This window comes from Panulirus ornatus, chromosome 19 (genome assembly GCF_036320965.1).
Source record: "Panulirus ornatus isolate Po-2019 chromosome 19, ASM3632096v1, whole genome shotgun sequence".
Classification (NCBI taxonomy): Eukaryota; Metazoa; Arthropoda; class Malacostraca; order Decapoda; family Palinuridae; genus Panulirus; species Panulirus ornatus.
Window position 1 is genome coordinate 62,815,515 of NC_092242.1, and position 23,221 is coordinate 62,838,735.

General features: G+C 41.8%; 1 protein-coding gene across 27 annotated transcripts in view; it reads left to right on the plus strand.

Annotated features, from left to right (window-relative positions):
* Positions 1-23,221, plus strand: part of LOC139755581 (uncharacterized) — an 887,125-nt gene that overhangs the window by 243,904 nt on the left and 620,000 nt on the right. For 24 of the 27 annotated variants that reach the window (XM_071674063.1, XM_071674071.1, XM_071674089.1 and 21 more), the window contains 2 exons: positions 9,882-12,228; positions 22,989-23,151. In XM_071674063.1, coding sequence (XP_071530164.1) covers positions 9,901-12,228; positions 22,989-23,151 — 2,491 coding nt within the window. In that variant the 5' untranslated portion in view covers positions 9,882-9,900. Of the gene's footprint in view, positions 1-4,811; positions 4,929-9,881; positions 12,229-22,988; positions 23,152-23,221 lie in introns of all 27 variants that reach the window. The other 3 variants (XM_071674069.1, XM_071674065.1, XM_071674088.1) reach the window with 2 other exon arrangements.

Below are 23,221 nucleotides of genomic sequence, written 5' to 3' on the forward strand. Positions count from 1 at the left end.
TCCATTTCTTTCTTCTCATGCCACGCTTCACATCCGCCTGTACGTTTAGGCCCCGATCACTCAAAGTATCTTTAACTCCAACCTTTCTCACGTCCTTTTCGCTGTCTCGTCTTCTCCTCGTTCCCACACTTCCGACATTGTATATACCATCTCAAGTCAACCTCTCCTCACTCATCCTCTCCAGATGTTCGAACCATATCATCTCCCCCCTCTTCAGCATTCTTACACGTACTTTTCTTACTACTACTACAACTCTCTCGTACCCAGTACTTTGTTTTTGCTCGTTCAACTCACACCACAAATCGTCCTCAGATACTTCTCTTTTTTTTTTTTTTTCCACTTCCGACACGACACCTGCTCTTCTTGTACTTCCTGGCGCACGGCCTACCCCCGACACGACACCTGCTCTTCTTGTACTTCCTGGCGCACGACGGCCCACCACCGCCTCGCATCCGCCGTACACTTCACCGTCGGGACCACTCCACACCGTCGGGACCACTCCACACCGTGGGGGACCACTCCACACCGTCGGGACCACTCCACACCGTCGGGGACCACTCCACACCGTCGGGGACCACTCCACACCGTCGGGACCACTCCACACCGTCGGGGACCACTCCACACCGTCGGGGACCACTCCACACCGTCGGGACCACTCCACACCGTCAGCCATACCCATCTAGCTGTGCCTCGCCGACGGTGGTGAGGTCTCTTTCCTCGCGGAGTGAGTTTACACGATTACCATTTGCTGGTTGTCAAGAGCTGTGGAAGTGGAAGGTGCTGAGGTACGAGCACTTATACACACACACACACACACACGGGCCTCCGTGGTGTAGTGGGTAGCACCACTGACTGACCCCATAGAGAGAGAGAGAGAGAGAGAGAGAGAGAGGTGACAAATATAGGTGCAAATCTTCCTTGTGGTTGTGTAGTGACGTGTCGTGTGGCTGAGCCTCCCTCCCTCCTGGTGTGTTGTGTGTGTGGTTGTCGTCCCTGGTGCTGGCAGGTGTGGCGGGTGGTGGTGGCGGGCGAGGAGCCCCACCTGGCATGTCTGCATGTGGCTAACTTGATGATCATGATTGTGGTGGTGGAGGTGGTGGTACTCTTGTGGCTGCTGCTGCCGTCCTCGCTGCTGCTGATGCTGCTGTCCTCGCTGCTGCTGCTGCTGCTGCTGCCGTCCTCGCTGCTGCTGCTGCTGCTGCTGCTGCTGTTGTCCTCGCTGCTGCTGCTGCTGCTGCCGTTCTTGCTGCTGCCGCTGCTGCTGCTGCTGCTGTTCTCGCTGCTGCTACTACTGCTTCCGCTGCTGCTGCTGCGTTTGCTGCTGCTGTTCTCGCTGCTGCTACTACTGCTGCTTCCGCTGCTGCTGCTGCGTTTTGCTGCTGCTGTTCTGGCTGCTGCTGCAGATGTTGTTTCTGTTGCTAGTTATCTTGCGTCTGTTGCTCAGTGCATGTGGTGAAGCAGACGTCATTTGCAGTTTCTTTATGTCATTTCTGTTCTACCAAGTCTGTTGCCGTTTACCAGAGATGAATAAAGTGTACAGAGCAGTGTACACTAATGGAGAAATGCAAATAGCCATCAACTCTGATGAAGAAATGTATATACCTATGTACTTCAATGAAATATATATATATATATATATATATATATATATATATATATATATATATATATATATATATATATATATATATATCCCTTATGAAAATATATATTAACATATGTAGCCTAATAACAAAATGTATATATATATATATGTACCCTAATGAAAAATGTATATACCTACGTACCTTAATGGAAATTGTATATACCTATGTAACCCAGTGAAACTATATATATATATATATATATATATATATATATATATATATATATATATATATATATATATATATATATATATCCCGTAATAGAAAAATTACACACGTACCCATGTGTCCTAATGCAAAATGTATATACCTAAGAACCCCCCATGAAAAAATAAAGGTGTATAGCTTTATACTGTATTGGAAAAATTATTCTTGTAGAAGCTGCAGTCTATCTCACAGCCTGACCCCACTCGTAGAGGGCAGGATCAGTTTAATTAATCCTTAGTTGGTTTCGTTGCTTTCCCACCCTAATGATATCTCATCTTGGGACCAATATATATCACTTGTTTTGGTCGCCTGTAAGTCGCCTCTTGCTTCCTAAAACCATGGCATAACGTAAGACCTTCCTGGAAACATTTTGCAGTAGAGTTTAGACACCACACACATATATGATTGATCTGTTCCTTGCCTTCACAGAGTTGATTTATCCCTCTCCCAGCTACGACAAGATAGAGTAATCCCATCCCAGCTACAACAAGATAGAGTAATCCCATCCCAGCTACAGCAAGATAGAGTAATCCCATCCCAGCTACGGCAGGAAAGAGTAATCCCATCCCAGCTACGTCAAGATAGAGTAATCCCATCCCAGCTACGGCAGGAAAGAGTAATCCCATCCCAGCTACGTCAAGATAGAGTAATCCCAGCCCAGCTACGGCAAGATAGAGTAATCCCTTCCCAGCCACCGTAGGACAGAGTAATCCCATCCCAGCCACCGCAGGATCAAGTAATCCCTTCCCAACCACGGCAGGTCAGCGTAATCCCCTCCCAGCCACCGCAGGACCGAGTAATCCCCTCCCAGCCACCGCAAGACCAAAATAATCCCCGCCCAGCCTTCACAAGACCAAATTCATCCCTTCCTGGCCAACACAGGACCAAAGTAGTCCCTCTTTCAGCTATCAAAGAGCTCGGTAATCCCTCCTAAGCCATAAGGACCAGGGAAATCTCCCTCCCTCCTTCCCGCCAACCAACACAAGACCGAGTCATCCTTCCTAGGCCGTCACAGGAGCAAGTAATACCACCCAAGCCGCCATCACAAGACCAAGTGATCCTTTCCCTGGCATTACAGTCGGATTTCCGTATCCCCTCACTGCCACTGTTGACGTCATCACCATGGAGTTGGTTTTCCTCTCTCCCCTGAGATGTCAGTGGAGATGTTATCCCGGATTGTAAGTGGGTTAATATGTATATATATATATGTATATTTTTTTTTTCCTGTGCCGCAAATGGAGATGCGCCTCCCACGTCAACAGCCGCAGCCCTAAACGACTGAGCGAGGGGGGGAGGAGAAGGGGTCTCTCTCTCTCTCTCTCTCTCTCTCTCTCTCTCTCTCTCTCTCTCTCTCTCTCTCTCTCTCTCTCTCTCTCACTGGCATGCACCGTCTAGACTGGTTCTGGAAATTGACGTCAATAAAGTTAGCTCCAGAGGAACGGTAGAGTTATGTTGATGCCGTCGCGTTCATGTGGGGAAACTTGGTTATCTTTAAATTGCAATGTGTGTGTGTGTGTGTGTGTGTGTGTGTGTGTGTGTGTGTGTGTTAGGAGGGCTGGAACTGATTTCATAGTATTGGTACTGTTCCATTTCTAGTCTTGTTGTGGTCCAGGTTCCGTCGGCTTTAAGAGTATCTGTTGTGTAGTTTTTATCGTCTTTTTTCTTCTCTCTCGTGGGTTTGGAGACTAAGACGAAGGGAATGTTGTTATTGTCGCCGGGGGTAATGAGTGGTGGCGGGAGTTAACTGGTAGGGTCGTACAGGTGGCCGGCCACCCACTTCCCCAGCACTTCTTGCGCTAGTGGTAATGCCCGTGTGAGAGCCAGATAAGAGAAGACCTGGTGGTCTTTTACGGAATTATCTGCTGGGTGGGGTATGGGGGGGCAATAATAGGACCCTACGTCCTTGTGTGTATATAGTTAGAGGCAGGATAGTAATGCAGAAGGCTCCTCCCCACTCAGCACTTTAGATGGAGACAGTAAAGCATAGGGCTTTCCCCCCAACCACCACAATAGATAGAGACCGGACAGTAAAGCAGAAGGCTCCTCCCCATCCACTACTATAGATGGAGACAGGATAGTAAAGCCGAAGGCTCCTCTTCAACCACCACCATAGATGGAGACGGTAAAGCAGAAGGCTCTTCCCCACCCACCATTACATATGGAGACATGATAGTACAGCAGAAGGTACCTCCCCACTCACCACTATAGATGGAGACCAGACAAGTAAAGCAGAAGGCTCCTCCCTACCCACCAACCCTTTTGGTACATCAGCTGGCTGGAAAACAGCTACGGAAGAACAGCGTTGGAGCGTAGAGACAATAATACACTGACGTGGAAATTTTCACAGGAAAGGAGGTTTGAAAAACAGACTCTGATCTAGTTACAGCAGCCTGTCTGCTCAGGGGAAGAGGGTCTTACTAGGCTAACATGACTAGATGAAAGATTGACGTACGTGTAATAATACATTGTCATTTTTGAAAAGGGTTGTTCATCGGTGATTGTCATTAAAGTATTTGTCCAACCGAGTTGTAAATGTCTTGAGAGTATTTCCATCTGGTATTATGGTGGCACTTTATCCCAGCGTTCTGTATGTAACTCATCGAGCAAAGGAAGAAAACAAAGGCCCACCGTTTGTATTACATCTCCTTCCCTTTAACTCCCTACAACAGTGTTGGCTGAGGTTGTCGATTGGGTACACTGTCACCACTACAACAACATCAAGAGCTTTCGTTACGTTTATGTGGCGATTCATTGATATATTCCTCCTCCTTTTTTTTCCTTTTCTTCCCCACGAGAAATGAACGAGTATAATATTATATGGTAACATTATTTAAAGACACGTTGTACGTGGTCAGTGGTGAACGTGGGTAGGTATCAGATTATGTAGAAGAAATGGATTTATGTGTCGAGTGTCCTGTCTGTCTCATTTGGAAACTTAGGAGCCATTGCTGTTTACAGGGAGTTGGGAGAAGAGGGTGCGCAGAGCCAAGCGCCCGCCGCCGGTCCGCCGTGCCGTTAGCGTCGGGAGGCCTGGGTGTTACCAAGCTCGACTAGCCTCAACGCACCGCGGGGATGGTATTGTATTGCTCCCCACACGGCACTTCCCGCAAAGCGCGCACCCGTCTCTCTCTCTCTCTCTCTCTCTCTCTCTCTCTCTCTCTCTCTCTCTCTCTCTCTCTCTCTCTCTCTCTGGCGCCTCAGTTTTAAATGGCTATAGAGCGTGTTGTGGGGAGGGCTAGGTAATATATACTTCACCCCCCCCCCCAGCATGGCTCTAGAATTATAATTATCTATCATGCTCTCTCTCTCTCTCTCTCTCTCTCTCTCTCTCTCTCTCTCTCTCTCTCTCTCTCTCTCTCTCTCTCTCTCTCTCTCTCTCTCACCCTTGCCTTCGCCATTTTAATGATCAGCGTTGTTGACTTTTATGATGCGCACGTTTTCCCTGCGCTTCGGTCATGACCCGCTGAGTGCTTCACTTGTTTCACATTACCTGCAGAAAAAACACTTGTCCTGCCTGAGCACTCAGCACGCACTTTACATACTTATGTCTCCCATAACGCACTTCACACTTATTTCTGATAAGGCACTTTACGCGTATCTCTTCCATAAATGCATTTTACACTTTTCAGCCCTTCCGTAACGCACCTTAATACACTTTTTATCACATAGTCCAGACGGTAGTTCCACCGTTTGATGACTGGACGGAGGCGGGAGTAGCGTGTCTTGGATATCAGTCCTTGTTTTCGTCTGCCATTTCAACCTTGCACGGTTGATGATTAAGAATGCAACCCCCCCCCCCCCCCCCCAACAAACAAACACACACACACGCACGCACATGAAGGAGACGCAACACCTGCGTCTCACGGGCCAGGCTCAAGACTGGGTTAACGTTAGAAACGTCCCCAGTGGCTTCGCTCATTAGCTTTGTCCATTCCTAGCCATAGGTGTTTGATGATGCTGTTCCTGTCCTCTGTATGTGTGTGTGTGTGTGTGTGTGTGTGTGTGTAATGGAGAGAGAGTCTTGCACTCGTGTTGCTCCGTCTCCTAACATTGTATATATATATACCATGTCTTTACTGAGATGCATACACACACACACACACACACACACCAGCCTAAGCCAGCTATTCATTCATCGAGCAACCTCGAAAGAAGGATGAACACTTGGGTTTGATGTGGGCTGACTGCCGCGTCCACGATTCGAACCCCTGCTGGTACAACCCCCCGGGACCATGCTGACGCATGGTCATGTGTATGTGTGTGTGTAATTACCTAATTGTACTGTATGGGAAGGGGATTTTACACTCATTGGGGCCCCATCCCTTGAAATTTCTCTGCTGTTGTACAGCTTTTTAAACTTTTATATGCTGTCCACATTCACCATTTTATAACAGTTATGTACCATTCTTATACTTTGAAAGTACTTCTGTACATTCTTTCTGACAAGTTTCTTGTTTAATTTCATGTTATGACCTTTGGTTGTTCCATCCTTGTATCTTTCGAAGAACTGTTCACTGTCTGCATCTTCGAGCTGTTACAGAGTTAGTGATTTTGATCAGGTCACCCCTAACTCTTCTCTCTTCCATGGTGGACAAATTTAAGGCCTCTAGCCTTTCCCTATAACTCAGTGTTCATAATTCTCTTGCCATCTTTGTTGCCTCTGGACCTTCTCTATTAGCTCTTTGTGCTTCTTTAGGTGCAGTAACTGAACTTGAGAAGAATATTTTAGTTTTGGCCTTATGTAAGACGTGAACAGTTTGCTGAGTAATTCCTTATCAATGAACATGAATGCATTTCTAATATTTGGTTGAGGACTGTTGGTCTCCTTGACTATTCCTCTAGGTAGGACTCTGATGACAGGTTAGGGATGGTGTGTGTTTGTGCACCAATGATATACAGCCCTTGTGGTAATTGATGGTTGTAGGAAACAAGTGTCTTGGCTTAGAACATGTGGATAGGCTTGTAAACCCTTCGAGTTTCAGTACACTTTCACTGTAATTGCATGTGTTGTCAGTGTAAATCTGCAAGGTGTAGTTTAGACCATGAGTGTACATGCAAGAAGGTAAAACCTTAGGTTGTAGTGCACACATTTTATGGTTTCACATGCTGTAGAGTACACTCAGGCTGTACAGGCTGCAAAGGTAAACCTAAGCAGTTGTCAGTATTCTAGTTGTTGAGGTAAACCCGACATAGTGCACGTCCAAGTTTTACATATTGGCAGAGAAAAATCTAAGCTGCAGTCTACTGTTTAGTAATGTTGTCGAGATACAGCTTAGGTGTAGTTTGCCTCAAAGTTGCAGATATTGTTGAGGTGAATTTGAACTGTAGTATACATCCTAGTTTTACATGCTGCATAGGATTTTTTTGGTTTACCTGCTTTATTCTACAAGCTAATATAGCTAGAGAATGTTTTTCACTTCAGTTCACACTATACATGCACTGGTGTTTAGTTTAGCTTTTATCATTACATTCAAGCTATATTTATTTGGTGTTGACTTATATCTTGAAGTCTACATGGTATATATGTTTATTGTAGGTCTCCATGCTAAGTATACTTGCCCTTCAGATGTTTTCCTTCATCAGAATTGGTCTTCAGGCTAGTTGCTCTTGCTCCAGAGTATTTTAGTGTATGTACTCCAGATGTTTTGGTTCTCATGGTGTAGTTTACATCAGTATGTTGTTTACAAGGCCATTGTAGAATACCTATTATTTGATATGCATAAATCATAATGAGAGCGTTTTGCATTGACATACAGTATGTATGTCAATGCATAAATCATAATGAGAGCGTTTTGCATTGACATACAGTATGTATGTCTATACAAATATATAAGCCAGGCAACCATTTATTGACCAGTCTCAGATGCGATTTTATTACCTCAATTGTCTGGAAGGCGGCTGCCCTGTCCAGGCCTTGAAACTTTACCCAAGACAATCATAGGTTGGAATTCTAAACGCTCCTTCTTTCCGCCTCATCAATTGCATTCCGATTTTTTATTAACTGAATAATCAGTGTATCCCTTGAAAGAACAGAATTCTGTGAATTCTGAGCATGTCTTTTGTTTAATGATGTTCATAAAAGATACAGCTATTATTCTCAAAAATACATTACAAAGTACCTGGCTTCTACAAAAACTGATAATTTAGTTCTGCACATGTGCTTTTGATATCTGTCAAGGAGCTTGTACTGAAAGAGTCCTTGCCAGAAAATAGAAAGTATTTTTGATTGAATTAATTCAGTTAAACTTTACCTGGGAATGATATTGAGCTATACCTCAGGAGAGAAAAGAGGCTCATGAGCAGAATTGTGTTGACATTGTGGTGTGCTCCCACCATCGTACAATTATTTTTACTGGCTCTTCCAACAGGTAATTGAATCTCAGTGTATTCGTTGATGACAGTCATTTTTTTAAGCCTTTTCTGGTTCACTTTTATATGCATTTATGTGATGTAAGTGGAAGTTACATCATAAGATTCCTAGTGAGTTCATGGAGAAGTGAATTTTTCTATGATTTGTTGTGTAAGATTAACTTATTGTTAGCCAGACAGAAATTAAACCATTTAGTAATCAGTTGTTAGATTGTAAGTATTATGATTTTTTTGTAATGATGATAATTGTGGATATGATTAGGCTGTGTCCTGGTCAGTGTGTTTTGCTCACATCAACAATGAGGGTGTCTGTGTTAAGAAAAGAACTTGTAATTTCGTCTAACTATATATGATGTCAAGATGAAATCAGATTAAATGTATACTGAGTCATAAACAGTGAAGGAACATTTCCTGTGTGCTTCAGAGCAACAACATGAATGGATTGTTTTATTATTTTTGAAAATAGCGCCCTGTTTTCTTTGCATGAAGGTGGCTGTTGCCTGGTGTATGGAGAGTTCTCATAAGATTTTAGAGGCCCTTCAGATTCTATGTAGTGTGAACAGTTTCTCCTGCCAATGACATTAGCCTTTTTTTTACATGGCTTATATGAGGGAGGTGTCCGAAAATGATTAGCAGTCCAGTGAAGAATAAGTAATTTCTTTTAACTTAAATATATACTTAGAAGTTCTCAGATATGAGAATATAAAAACCTTGAAGCCACAGAAAAAGGAAAATTGCAAATTTTTAGATTTACAGAGCCACAAACAATCAGTTTCATTGCACTCAGCTGAAATTGGTAAGAATAACCAAATATCATGTTTCAGTTATCTAGTGGACATATGAATGCAGTATGGTTAAAATTGCCAAAAATCTATAATGTATCCCTCCTTTTTTATGAAAAACATTCAGTGAAGAAAATTATTTTTGGAATGCATGGGGAAGCAAAAGAAAAAAATTGTAGCAAAAGAATTAAAGAATAGAAGGGAAAATATGGCTAATTACTTTCTTGAGGAGGTGCAATGGCTTACCTTTACTCGCAAATAACAAATTCAGAGATTTAGTGTTTGATATGATAAGCAAAAATTTACTAGATACTCAAAAGCAGAAGCAATAGATTTCATGGAATGTCATTAAATCTATAAATTGGCATAGAAAGAAGGTGACGACAGCATGTTGCAACTGGTATTGCCCTTAGGAGACTGGGAATAAAATTTAGTCAAGGCTATTACAATAATGTGATGTGATATGGCAGTAAAATGTGTGGTACTTAGTGAAATGTATTATGGAGTGCTGTAGTGCAGTACCTTTGGTTAGTCCTGGAGATGATAAGATTGTGTTGATATTGGTGGTAGTGGTGTGATATGGATGTTATTACTGGGCATATAGTGTTGTGCAGAAAACACCACAAGTGGTAGAGTTGATATGATGAATATCACTGCTTCTTCCTGGAGGATTGTTGGGTTGTGTTGATGCTGGTGGTAGTGGCTTACTATAAATGGCAATAGTAGCTGTAAGGTGGTGTGCATTGAGGTATTATGAGTGGTAGAGGTGTGTAGTGGTACAGTGACTAATGTTGTCTGATTTTGACGGTAGCTTAGTGTAAAGAAGCATTATGAATGTTAGAGATAGTGTAGTAACTAACTTTGTCTGGTTCTGCAGGTTGGTGAGGAGTTGCGTCATGGGGGAGCCGCTGGAGGCCGTGGAGGGGTCGGACTCGGAGATCAGCCGTCTGTTCCCCAAGTGCCGGCCTCGCTCCGCCACCCACACGCCCACCACCACGCCCACTGACGCCCGCCGCTCCGACGTCAACCTCAACTGTGTCCTCGACTCTGACGACAACGACAACTACGACCCCCAGCACAACACTGGGGACCTGCCCAGGATATACGACAACTCCAAGTTGAATCGTGACAGTGGGAGCAGTGGGCGTATGTCTGTGGACAGTGGCTCGGGCTCCCGCTCAGGCTCCACCCCGGGCTCCAGCTCCGACTCCCACTCAGGCTCACATTCAGAGTCTAACAAGATGGAGCGCAGTGCCGAGGATGTCGACATGGACATGGATGTGTCAGTGGTTAGTGCGTATGATGACTATGATGACAGGTACATGAGGTCATCAGTGCTGGATTCATCATATGAGGAGGCACCACCGCCAGCCCCAACTAGTCGACACCAACCGCAACGACGGGAACACTTTCGACTCAGAGACTCACGCATTGAGATTGCTGGTGGGCGGGAAGTGTTTAGTCACAGCAGGTCACGGCCTGCACGACGAAGACATGATGAGTCACAGCGAAGGCGGGGTCAGCAGCCACAGCACCAGCAGTACCAGCAGGAGCGGCAACAGCAGGAGCAACAATGGCCCGAGTCACCTGGGGACAGTGAAGAACGGAGCCGTAGCTGTTCTGTTCGAGAGTCCCCACTTGTGTATGAAACGCGGCTTGCGGGGTCCTCCGAGGTAGTCTTTGATGACATTGGGGAGTGGGTGGCCCGGGGTCTAACTGTGCGGGCTCTGGATGACCGGCCGGGCTCGCCCTCATCCCCCACGGCCCAGCACTCGGTGGACCCCGCCGAGCATGGTGACCATGGCTACCTAGCCGCCTATGAGCGGTCCACCTCACCTTCCGACTCTGACTCCACTCAAGAATCTACCACGCACAAGGTCACCAAAATTGGCAATGTGCCCATCGCCGAGTATGAAGGGTCACCACGACGATATGGTCCCCGGCCCTCCCCCAGGACCCACAGCCCTCGGGGGGGACACCACCTGCCACCACCTCGACCTCCACGACCTGGCTTCCCGCGCCGAGTCTTAGCAGAAGAAGAGGCTGCCAGGGAAGCCTCGTGTGAGCTCCTGGCATCAGCCCCCTGTGAAGCCAGTGTGCCTCAGGGAGATGAGGGGGAGATGGCCCCCCATGAGGACCCCAGTAGTGATGTGCCAGGGCCTGACTCTTGCTCAGAGGCAGAAAGTGTGTCTCCAGCACCACCAGTCATAGCCATATCCACCCTCACGTCCTCATACTCAGGGAGCCTCACTGCACAGCCTGACCCCAATACGGTAGACACAGACATGTATGATTATTCTTATGAGATGTCTGAAACGAGAAAGGTTTTAGAGGAATTCTTTAAAGAACAAGGTGGACGGAGAGACGAGTTTCCTGACTTAGAGTACCACCTGAAGCGACAACAAGGTAACAGTTATGTGGGATTGCGTCTTGCTGCTGAGTATAATGAAGACCAGTCTACAGCTGAGGGTGGCGAGCAGCAGCAACAACAGCCAAATTCAGACCTCCATAACAGTGCTCCAGAACACCATGACAATGGCCTGGAACTTCACAGTAGTGGCTCAGAGCATCACAACTCCACTGACGTCCACAACAACCCTGGGGAACACCACAGTAATGGCACAGAGCATCTCATCACAGGTGTGGAACATCGCAGCAAAGGCATGGAACAGCAGAACAGTGGTCCAGACCAGCAGCTGAGACCGCTAGATCAGCGTAGCAGTCCTCCAGCAGACGTGAGCGTCGAGCATGACCTGGAACACAGCACTCCCCAGCATGAGGTAAGCTCAGCATCCCCTCATCTCAACCACCACCTCGACCTGTCTTATGAAGCACAGCAGGACACAGCACAAGATCAGCAACAGGCACCAGACAGTATCAGTAACAGCAGTAACAATAGCATTCACAGCAGTAACAGCACACACAGTGGGGCAGGTGGCCAGGAGACCCTTCCGGAGCACTTCTCGGAAACTCCTCAGGACCCCTTCCCGGAGAACAGTGCACTGTATGACAGGCTGAATGAGGTAGTGGCTGCTGCGTTAGGGCGTGAGTGTCACCAGGATGACAGGTCTGGCGACGACAACCCAGGTCCCGGGTCCTGTCTTGAAGACCTCTCCGGTCATGAGGACCCGGAGCTCCTAGACCTGTCTACTGAGGGAGACCATGATACGGCCTCCATCAACCCTCATACTGAAGACCTGGCCGAGACCGAGGTGGGACTGCAGGTAATGATGCCTACCCCTAACTTCCCCTCCCCTTTGTAGTCAGCCCTTCATTAAGTCACCTATCTCTCTCTCAAGTTATGTCTCCTCCTCTCAGGACACTATGTCTTAAGGTATCCTATCATATCTAGGTTTCCAGTTCTTTCCAGGATACTCTTTCTCTAAATTTACCCCTGTCTACCATGTCATGCCTTCATTCTAAAGTGACTCAGTTATCTGTCAGGTTACCCACTTTCTCTTATTATGTATCTTTATTTCCCTGGTTGCTACAGTTCTGTCTTAGGTCACCTTGTCTCTCCCAAGTCATTTCTGAGTAAGACTCTGTCCTCCACATTAGTCTCCTTTCTGAGGTACTATTTCCTTGCTTCCAGATTACATCTTTCAGGTTCCCAGTTCTCACTTAAGTCATCCCGTTTTACCCATGGTAGCTTTTCCCCTTTTCCCCAGGTATTCTGTTTTTTCTCTGAGGTCATTGTTCCTATTTTCTCCTTGTCATACCTCTTATGTCCAGTCTTTCCATATTATCCCTTCTTTTCTACTTCACACAATATTTATCAGGCCTCTCTTTTCGTAGATTATCCCTCTTTCTTCCAGTTCATTCTTTTTATAGTTCACCTTTGTCAACTCTAGATCATCCCACTCCTGCAGGTCTTTAGTTTTCTAGGTCACCTTCTTTTCCTAGGTCTCTTTCCTAGTCTCAGACTTGTCAAGAAACTTTCCTCCCATTATTTTTAAAGGTCCACAATGGTCAAAGATTTTCCACTGAAAGTAGGAGAGTTTTCTTTAACCAGCTACATTTATGCCTTTTCATCCTGTAGCCATAAAGATTACCCTTTATCTAATTCTACAAACTCTGTCTTCCATGAACTATCATCATGAGTGGTCCTTAGTAACTCATGCCAAAAAGTGCTCTTCATTAATAAGTTTACCTGTTAACCTACTTCCAAACAGTTCCTGTTGACCAACATTACAAGTTTACCTTCCCATCTGCTTATTACCCAGCCTCCGATTAATCCATTTACCAGTATTACAAGTTTTCAATTCCACTACCTACTCCATATTCCCTTCCAATAGATATGGCTATGGCTGTGAGAATGTGCATTAAGCAGTCCAGTCCAGCATGATTCAGCTTGCCTCCTGTGGTTACTACCACACTCCAGTGGCTCTAGTCTTGATGTGTAAAGAGATGGAGAGAGAGAGAGAGAGAGAGAGAGAGAGAGAGAGAGAGAGAGAGAGAGAGAGAGAGAGAGAGAGAGAGAGAATATGTTTTAGTAAAAAAAGCAGGATGTATGGCAAACTTCAAACATACTGAGCAGCTGTGAAAAGATATTTTTACAACATGCAGATTGACTAATAAGCTGGTATGAACAAATGTAGGTGAAAGAGATGCTACAGTAAGGAAACATCAGATACGAAAAAAGCAATACGTTGGTTTAACAAACGTAGGTAAGTGAAATGCTACAGTAAGAAAACACCAGATAAGATGATACGAAAAAGCAAAAACAAGGATGAGTGAAAGAACTGACAAAACCTGTGAAAGCTGCATGTATGTTTGTGTATTTTTATACATAAATGTGCACAGTGCAAATCACAATTTCATTCATGCATGTGAATTTGACTGTCTCCATCCATTTCATATATATATATATATATATATATATATATATATATATATATATATATATATATAATCTTTCCTTACTCATTCTCTCCGTGTGCCCAAGCCACTTCGGGGCGCCCTCTTCTGCTCTCTCAACCGCGCTCTTTTTGTTTCCACACATCTCTCTTGCCCTTGCGTTACTCGCTCGATCAAGCCACCTCACACCATACGTTGTCCTCAGGCATCTCATTTCCAGCACATCCATCCTCCTGCATATATATATATATATATATATATATATATATATATATATATATATATATATATATATATATATATATATATATATCCCTGGGGATAGGGGAGAAAGAATACTTCCCACGTATTCCCTGCGTGTCGTAGAAGGCGACTAAATGGGGAGGGAGCGGGTGGCTGGAAATCCTCCCCTCTCGTTTTTTTTTTTTTTTTTTTTTTTTTTTTTTTAATTTTCCAAAAGAAGGATCAGAGAAGGGGGCCAGGTGAGGATTTTCCCTCTAAGGCCCAGTCCTCTGTTCTTAGCGCTACCTCGCAAGTGCGGGAAATGGCGAATCGTATGAAAAAAAAAAAAAAAAATATATATATATATATATATATATATATATATATATATATATATTTTATTTTTTTTTGCTTTGTCGCTGTCTCCCGCGTTTGCGAGGTAACGCAAGGAAACAGACGAAAGAAATGGCCCAACCCACCCCCATACACATGTATATACATATGTCCACACACGCAAATATACATACCTACACAGCTTTCCATGGTTTACCCCAGACGCTTCACATGCCCTGATTCAATACACTGACAGCACGTCAACCTCGGTATACCACATCGATCCAATTCACTCTATTCCTTGCCCTCCTTTCACCCTCCTGCATGTTCAGGCCCCGATCACACAAAATCTTTTTCACACCATCTTTCCACCTCCAATTTGGTCTCCCACTTCTCGTTCCCTCCACCTCCGACACATATATCCTCTTGGTCAATCTTACCCTACTCATTCTCTCCATGTGCCCAAACCATTTCAAAACACCCTCTTCTGCTCTCTCAACCACGCTCTTTTTATTTCCACACATCTCTCTTACCCTTACGTTACTTACTCGATCAAACCACCTCACACCACACATTGTCCTCAAACATCTCATTTCCAGCACATCCATCCTCCTGCGCACAACTCTATCCATAGCCCACGCCTCGCAACCATACAACATTGTTGGAACCACTATTCCTTCAAACATACCCATTTTTGTTTTCCGAGATACTGTTCTCCACTTCCACACATTCTTCAAGGCTCCCATGATTTTCACCCCCTCCCCCACCCTAAGATCCACTTCCGCTTCCATGGTTCCATCCGCTGCCAGATCCACTCCCAGATATCTAAAACACTTTACTTCCTCCAGTTTTTCTCCATTCAAACTTACCTCCCAATTGACTTGACCCTCAACCCTACTGTACCTAATAACCTTGCTCTTATTCACATTTACTCTTAACTTTCTTCTTTCACACACTTTACCAAACTCAGTCACCAGCTTCTGCAGTTTTTCACATGAATCAGCCACCAGCGCTGTATCATCAGCGAACAACAACTGACTCACTTCCCAAGCCCTCTCATCCCCAACAGACTTCATACTTGCCCCTCTTTCCAAAACTCTTGCATTTACCTCCCTAACATATATATAATTTATTTAATGAAATAAATAAATATATATGGATAGAGTTGTGCGCAGGAGGATGGATGTGCTGGAAATGAGACGTTTGAGGACAATGTGTGGTGTGAGGTGGTTTGATCGAGTAAGTAACGTAAGGGTAAGAGAGATGTGTGGAAATAAAAAGAGCGTGGTTGAGAGAGCAGAAGAGGGTGTTTTGAAATGGTTTGGGCACATGGAGAGAATGAGTGAGGAAAGATTGACCAAGAGGATATATGTGTCGGAGGTGGAGGGAACGAGGAGAAGAGGGAGACCAAATTGGAGAGGAAAGATGGAGTGAAAAAGATTTTGTGTGATCAGGGGCCTGAACATGCAGGAGGGTGAAAGGAGGGCAAGGAATAGAGTGAATTGGAGCGATGTGGTATACCGGGGTTGACGTGCTGTCAGTGGATTGAATCGGGGCATGTGAAGCATCTGGGGTAAACCATGGAAAGCTGTGTAGGTATGTATATTTTGCGTGTGTGGACGTTTGTATATACATGTGTATGGGGGTGGGTTGGGCCATTTCTTTCGTCTGCTTCCTTGCGCTACCTCGCAAACGCGGGAGACAGTGACAAAGCAAAAAAAAAAAAAATATATATATATTTATATACATATATTTATTTTTTTCCTTATTTGATCACCATTTATAGCTGGCATGCATAATGCCTTCATCCATCCTTGGCACTACCCCGCCCCACAGGAAACAGCATCACTATCACCTGCTTCAGCGAGGTAGCGCCAAGAAAACAGATAAAAAAGGCCACATTCATTCACACTCTGTCTCTAGCTCCCTCTCCACATCCAGGCTACATTCAGTAACAGGGATAGGATGGGCTCCTCTGAAATGAAAATTTCTTTGATAAGACTGTGGTTTAAATTGCCAGCTGAAGAAGATACACATAGATATGTGTGTGTGTGTGTGTGTGTGTGTGTATGTGTGTGTGTGTGTGTATGTGTGTGTGTGTGTGTGTGTGTGTGTGTGTGTGTGTGTGTGTGTGTGTGTGTTCTGATTCAGGAAGAAGGAAAAGGGAACATATTCCAGACAAATAAAATTTTTATGGATGTTTGAGGTGATAGATGACAAAGCTTGTACTTATGTGCTGTTGCTTAGTTGCTTTTACCAGTTTGGGTTAAACAGGATACTATCTTTCCTTTATCATTAGACAGTATTTGTAAAAAACAATTTTGTCATAGTGACTCAACTACATGATGATGGTGATGTATTGCTTTTTTGTTGCTGGTTTTGCATGCTTTTTAAGCTGTACCTAATTTCCAAAATTCAGACTGGTAGTGTAGCAGACATTGATCCCTCTAATATCAGCCTGTTTAGTTTGTCTTTAATAAGTTATGACCCCCTGTAGTCCCTAAGGTCAGCCTGTTATGGTCACTTGGTGGGAGAGAATCAAAGCTAATGTGGTTTCTCTGATACATAATGCAAGGTTATTCACATATATTGTGGTCAATAGTTCTCTGTTCTTCCTGGATCCCCCCCCCTACTTTTTTTTTTCAAAGATTTAAATGAAGTATGTTTATACTCAACATTTGCAGTGTTTGGTGGATATAAGAGTGGTAACTTTATATTGATATCTAGCTCATATTAGCAGAATATTCAGTACAATTGAGTAACTGCTCCATATTTGGCAATTTTAAAGTTAGACAAATTGGGTATTAAGGAATATGAGCATTTATTCCCAACTGTACCTCATTATTTTCACCAGGTTAATCAGAAACTATAGTGCCTATCATATTTTACGTAGTATTAAAATTCCATTTGATTATGATTTTAAGAATTCATTTCCCTTTATTCGCAGTAGTTATTGTTGAGGACATAAACCTCTGATATTGATGTTATTTATGATTATGTTTCCATTGGAAATAAATACATTTTATTAAGCAATGATAAATCAAGTTTTTACAAAATGTTATTGCTGCGATAATAAAAGATTCAATGAAATATGTCATCAACATTCAGATCGTTTATCTTCCAAAACTATACAGATGATAATCTGTAAGGGAAACTAGTATTTAGAGATTTTTACCAGACTTTTTGTGCTGTACATTTTGGTGAATGAATTTTCCTCAAAGTGTTGTTTTATACTAGCCATATATGCTTTGTTGCATTTTGTTTGTTCTAATCTTTGCTTCTGTGTTATCAGGCAACTTTTTTCATGCTAGTGCCATATGTTTCTCACTGTTCTGTTATGGACACACTCTGTAATCTAGTCTGTTATTTATGACCTGTCTGTTTGAGTTGTAGCTTTGTTATGTACATTTCCAGTGTTTGCTTCTTTCGATATTTGTGTCTCGCAGTTTGATGTCTGAAGAGTTTCTTGTTCATATCTACGAAGGTTTTTGATTTTATGTAATGCCTTTGAGTGTTTCTTGCTTTTCTGCATGCTTTTAATCTACAGTATTTGTTTGACATAGATATTTAATGTGTTACATTCTGTTTGTATTTATAATGTTTTGATGAGTGTTTCCTCTTCCAACCTCTATTTTACTTTACTAGTACAGCACTTTCTGTGTTTTGAAAGCATGGGTATTAACAGATTTGCTTGTGCTTTTTGAATTTTTTCATTGTTATTTTCTTTGGTATGACATTGAGTCTCGGTCATTGCTTTGTTAAAAGCTGTCTGTGTTTCATCCTTGATTCTTTGATATACTGTCCTTTAGGTAATGTGTCCCATTTTTATCTTTGGTTTTAACCCTGTGACTTCCAGCATTTGCTTTATTTTTTCAATGTATTTGCTATGATATGAGGTACTTATTTTAGGTGTAGTTAGCTCTGTCATGCTTGATCACTCTTTTATTGTTGCGTTTTGATCATTGTTTAATTCTTTGTTATATGTTGCATGCATTTTTATTTTGTTAAGGCTGTCTTTTTTGATATCATGTTGTTTCTGATGCTTCAGACCTTTGTAATATTGTGCATTGTATTGATGGAACTTAATCATGTTACTTCTTGCCTATTCACAGTTGCTGTTGTGATAACTTTTTATGACTACCGCATATACATTTTGATGAAGGTGGTTGATAGTTAGGGCTCTTGTCTTGTAACTAACATATTATGCAGAATTGTGAAGTATAGTATAATTTGTCATTACTTTTTTCTTCAAGTTCTTATGGTAATTTTATTGGCAATATTTTTTACATACATTATATATTTCAGATTGCCTTGCATGACTGTAAACAATACTTTTATATGTACGTTATGCATATAAGTATTGTAATGCACATTTTAGTGATGTATTTGATATACAATGTACTACATGACATAGTGTAATTCAGTTTTGCCTGTGCTCTTAATTGATACTCTATATTTAAGCATGTTGGAAATCTTGAAAAAATTACTTTCATTTTGATAACAGAGTCTATTTTCTTTACATTGTGATACCATGCTCTGCTTACTGGATATTTAAGGTTTTGAATATAGAACGGAAACCTTGAAGTATCTGGTTTTCATATTGCAGTTGAAATGTTTGTTCCTGTTACTTGCCGAGTGTAATAAGGTTATGATTGTGAATGCCCATTATTAATGACCAAAAACTGTTTTGGATAGAAGTTTAGAGTAACCTTCTTCCCTACTAGTCATTCAAAAGTATCTTCTATTTAGTTTGTTGTAAATATGCAAGCGTATACTCCAACTGGCACTTGAAATGCACCTTCCTTTATTGGGCTATGCCTTTGACCAAGAAATGCGTTTCATGACTAGTCTGGTCGAAGTACTCTGTCGATACAGATGTATGATGTGTCTCAGCATAATGTCATTTATAATCGTAACCGTATTGGTATTTTTTTCTAGATATTGTATTGATTACCAAATTTCATGTAATCTTGCTTTGAATATTCGTTATCATAAATACGCATCAGAGTAATGAATTCATGATTCTACAGCCATAGTGGGTGAAGAAGAAGCATAATTGATGAGTAAAGTGTATTTGGTTGACTTTAACTCTAGTCTTTTCCAGTTTTAGATTTGCATAACTGCAATGCATAACTGAGGTATGATTTGGTTTGAGCATGACACTTGTTCTGTTGTAGCTAAACCCTTGTAAGCAAATTGCTTAGCCCGATAACTAAAAGGCTTGTAGGGTCTAAAGGAAGATGTAGGGGCTTATATTAAAAGTTTTTCGTATGTTCTTTTCACCTCTGTTTGAAAGAAGACTATCCTATATCTTTCCTTCTCATATATTAGTCTTGTTTAACAATAATGATGGGTAGCTCCATCAGGGGTCATGGTAATTTTTCCACTTACTTATCATTTCATCTAAACTTCAATAGATGGTTGGATGGTTTGGAAAGAAAATCATCTAATTTCCTCATATCTCATGTTTTCCATATTATGTATCTACTGTTTTATCTTCTTATTTTAACTCAATATGCCATGCCGTGACAGATAGCAGGGTGGTTAGGGCAGAGTATCTTCAAACTACCTTATATCACCCCACGTTTTTTCACGTTATCTATTCACTCTTTTACTTCTTATCCAAAACCAATATGCCTTCTCCTAATAAGTATCTGTGGTTTGGGTATGATAACATCTAACTGTCTCTTATCACATCATTTTTTCCATTTTTCCCAAGTTCATTTACATTAGTCAGTGTCCTTACATTTTCTTTTATTTACTCATCATTGTGTTCCCTCCTTTGACCTCTCAGTATCCTCTCTGATAACAAGAAATTCCTTTTTGCTCCTTATGTATTATCCTTTTGCTACTCTTGAGTCCCTGCATCACCACTGCTGTTCAGATTTCCATGCAGAGCTTGGTAGATCATCTGTTGCTTATATCAAACTCGTATGACAAAAGCGTGCACAGTATTTAGAAGCACTGAAAAGTATCACAATCTTCCTCAGGCTTCTTTGTTCTTAGATCCTCCAGAGTTTATGCATTGCCAGCTTTTATGTTTATTCTCTTATTCTGTCCTCAAGCATCTCTTCTGTTTCTTTGCTGTTAACTTATCACAACAATAAAAAACTGAAGTACTGTAATGGTATCAAGCATGAGGATAGAACATAGATTCTGGAAAGACAGTAGAAAAGTAGTCTTATGAAGTTGTGAGAGCAGGAATTAGAGTACTATAGTACTGTAGTTTAGATTGATGCTGAATGTGCAGATTGATGAAGGGAAATAATTTTTGGATTGGAATTAAGATGTTGAGAAAGAAAATTGGAATTAAGAGGTTGAGAAAGAATTGAGTGGTTAGACAAAAAAATAATGGTTTAGGACTTAGAAGATGTCACAATAAATTGACGCTAGAAGGAGGAGAATTTATATTTGTAGATACATTAACATCAGTTAGCTAGTGGTTGGTAGGTGGCCATCAACCAGGGAGATATATTACCAGTATTACCTGCTTTGGTTTCAGGAGGTTTAGTGATGGCTGATAGTGAGTTAGCACTTCATTGGTGGTCAAGTTGCACTCCTCTGACTCCGGTAGCTGTTGTTTCTTTCTGCCTCACCCACATGTAAACTACTGGCATTCTCTCCACAAACATACATACATAACACTTAACAGCACTTAACTCACATAGCCCATTCTTCGAAACTCTAGATTTTCCTGCGATGAGCACTAGCGCTACCTCTGTATTTTGGCAGAATGCTATGAGCAGTAGATAGAAGTGGTAGGTAGAAACATTGAGAAGGAGCATTAGGTAGAAACTTTGGGTAAAAGTAGCAGTTAGAGGCATTAGGCTGGAGCATTAGGTATAAGTAATTAGTAGGAACATTAGATAGGAGCCTTTGCAAACACTGTGGTAGAGTTGCCCTCCACCAGTGGCCTGTTAAGGTTTAGGCACTAAAAGGCTAAGAAACAGCCCTGGAGTTCACTAGTTATGGAGACTCTTTTGCCATGGCGACCCCTTTGAGGGAGTTCCATTTGGGAACAGGTGCCAGAGCTATAGAAAGATAGATAGACGGAGTAACATCTATCTTTGGTATTGACAAAAGAATGACACTGAGGAGTGATTATTTGAATGACAGTAGGAATAAGGACATATTATGATAAGATGATATAGAGTATGGCTTTCAAATTGGAACACAAGATGGTGAATTACTGAAAGAATTGATGAATTGTTACTAAATGCTTTTGTTTGAAGTGAGGCTAAGGATGAAGGTAGTTGCAGGTATTGCACCATTGTTTTGGGAAAGTTTTTAGGAAGAAATTACAAATTACAATAATCGATTTTTTGATTGTAGGTGGTCCTATGCTTACAAAATATTTTTTGGAAATTCTTCTGCTGAATATAAGAATACTGTAATCAAGTTTTATGCTTATTGCCCATTATTGTAAGTAAACTAAGCTGATGGGTGTCATTAGCATGAAAATTAAAAGAAATTGTGGTTTATAGAGTTTATCATAATTAGAATTGCTTGTCCTCTACTGCATTACTTGTTCACATAAACAAAGGTCCTGTAAAATTTCCAGTAGTATTTTCTATGCCTGATTTGTCTTCACATTCTCTCCCTTGTCCATATTTTGTGAATTTTCTGCATTTTCTTTTTTTTTTTTTTAAACATCCTGAATTTCTGTATTTTTGAATAGTCAAGTGTTGTAATGTAATTTTGGTGCAGTATACCTGACTTTAATAAGTTCATATGTATCAGTCCTTTTATACTTATCTCAAGACCTTCAACTGCTTAGTCAGATGTAATGTAGATATATCTGTAAACCTTCATCATTCAAAATACCTTTAACCCCAAGAATCTCAACTAGTCAAACCTTTGTTGTGTTATCAGTCCTTTCCAGTCTGTTCATAGAAACATTTCAGTCCAAGGAATAATTCAGCCTCCTAACCTAATGAATTTTTGATACTAGAGTGATTCTGCATTAATTCAGCCTTCTAGTCAGAGATAATCTGGGTATATCTGTTATCCTATCTCACTTGAATACATCCTATCTTACTGAATTCATTCCAGTCTCAGGCTGATGCTGTCTTGTCTTTTATTTCCTGTCTAATCCCTGTTAGAACATGTTAAGTTGAATATTCCAGCTCTCTCAAATATGAATATATTTTAGTCAAGATAGTATGAACATTTTGCATTGCTAGATTACATCTTTTCAAAAATTTTGCATTGAAAAGCCATATTAGAACTATTCATTGTGTATCTTTTTTTATTGATTTTTACATCTGAACAGATTTGGATACCATTTACCTGATTCTTTATTCAGTCAGATCTGTTATTCTTCCTATTTATTGCCATCAGGCTAGTTGACATTCCTCATAAACATTTAGTACTGTAAAAATACTTTGTTTTACTATCTTATTGTTCAGATTTTGTAATATTTTTCTCAACTCTTTTTTCAGTTCTAACCAATTTCATTTGATCAGTTTCTAGAAAATTACTGTATCAATATCATTTCATGTGTTATAATGTATAGGTATCACATTTTGACAATGTATCATCTCATCTGTATTCAGAATAATGCCTTTGACAGGTGGGCCATTCACGCAATTTCACTTTATCACCTGAAACGACCTCATGTGACTCTGGTGACGTGGAGAGCGACTACTCTGGTATGGACCCGGAAGGGTCCATCCACTCATCCTCTCGAGGCATATGCTCAGCAATGCCGGTACTTGAGGATGGTCTTTCCTCAGGTCAGTCTTAATAGTTTTAAAGGACATTTTATTTTCATTTCTGTTTAGCATTTGATTTATGATTTAGGAT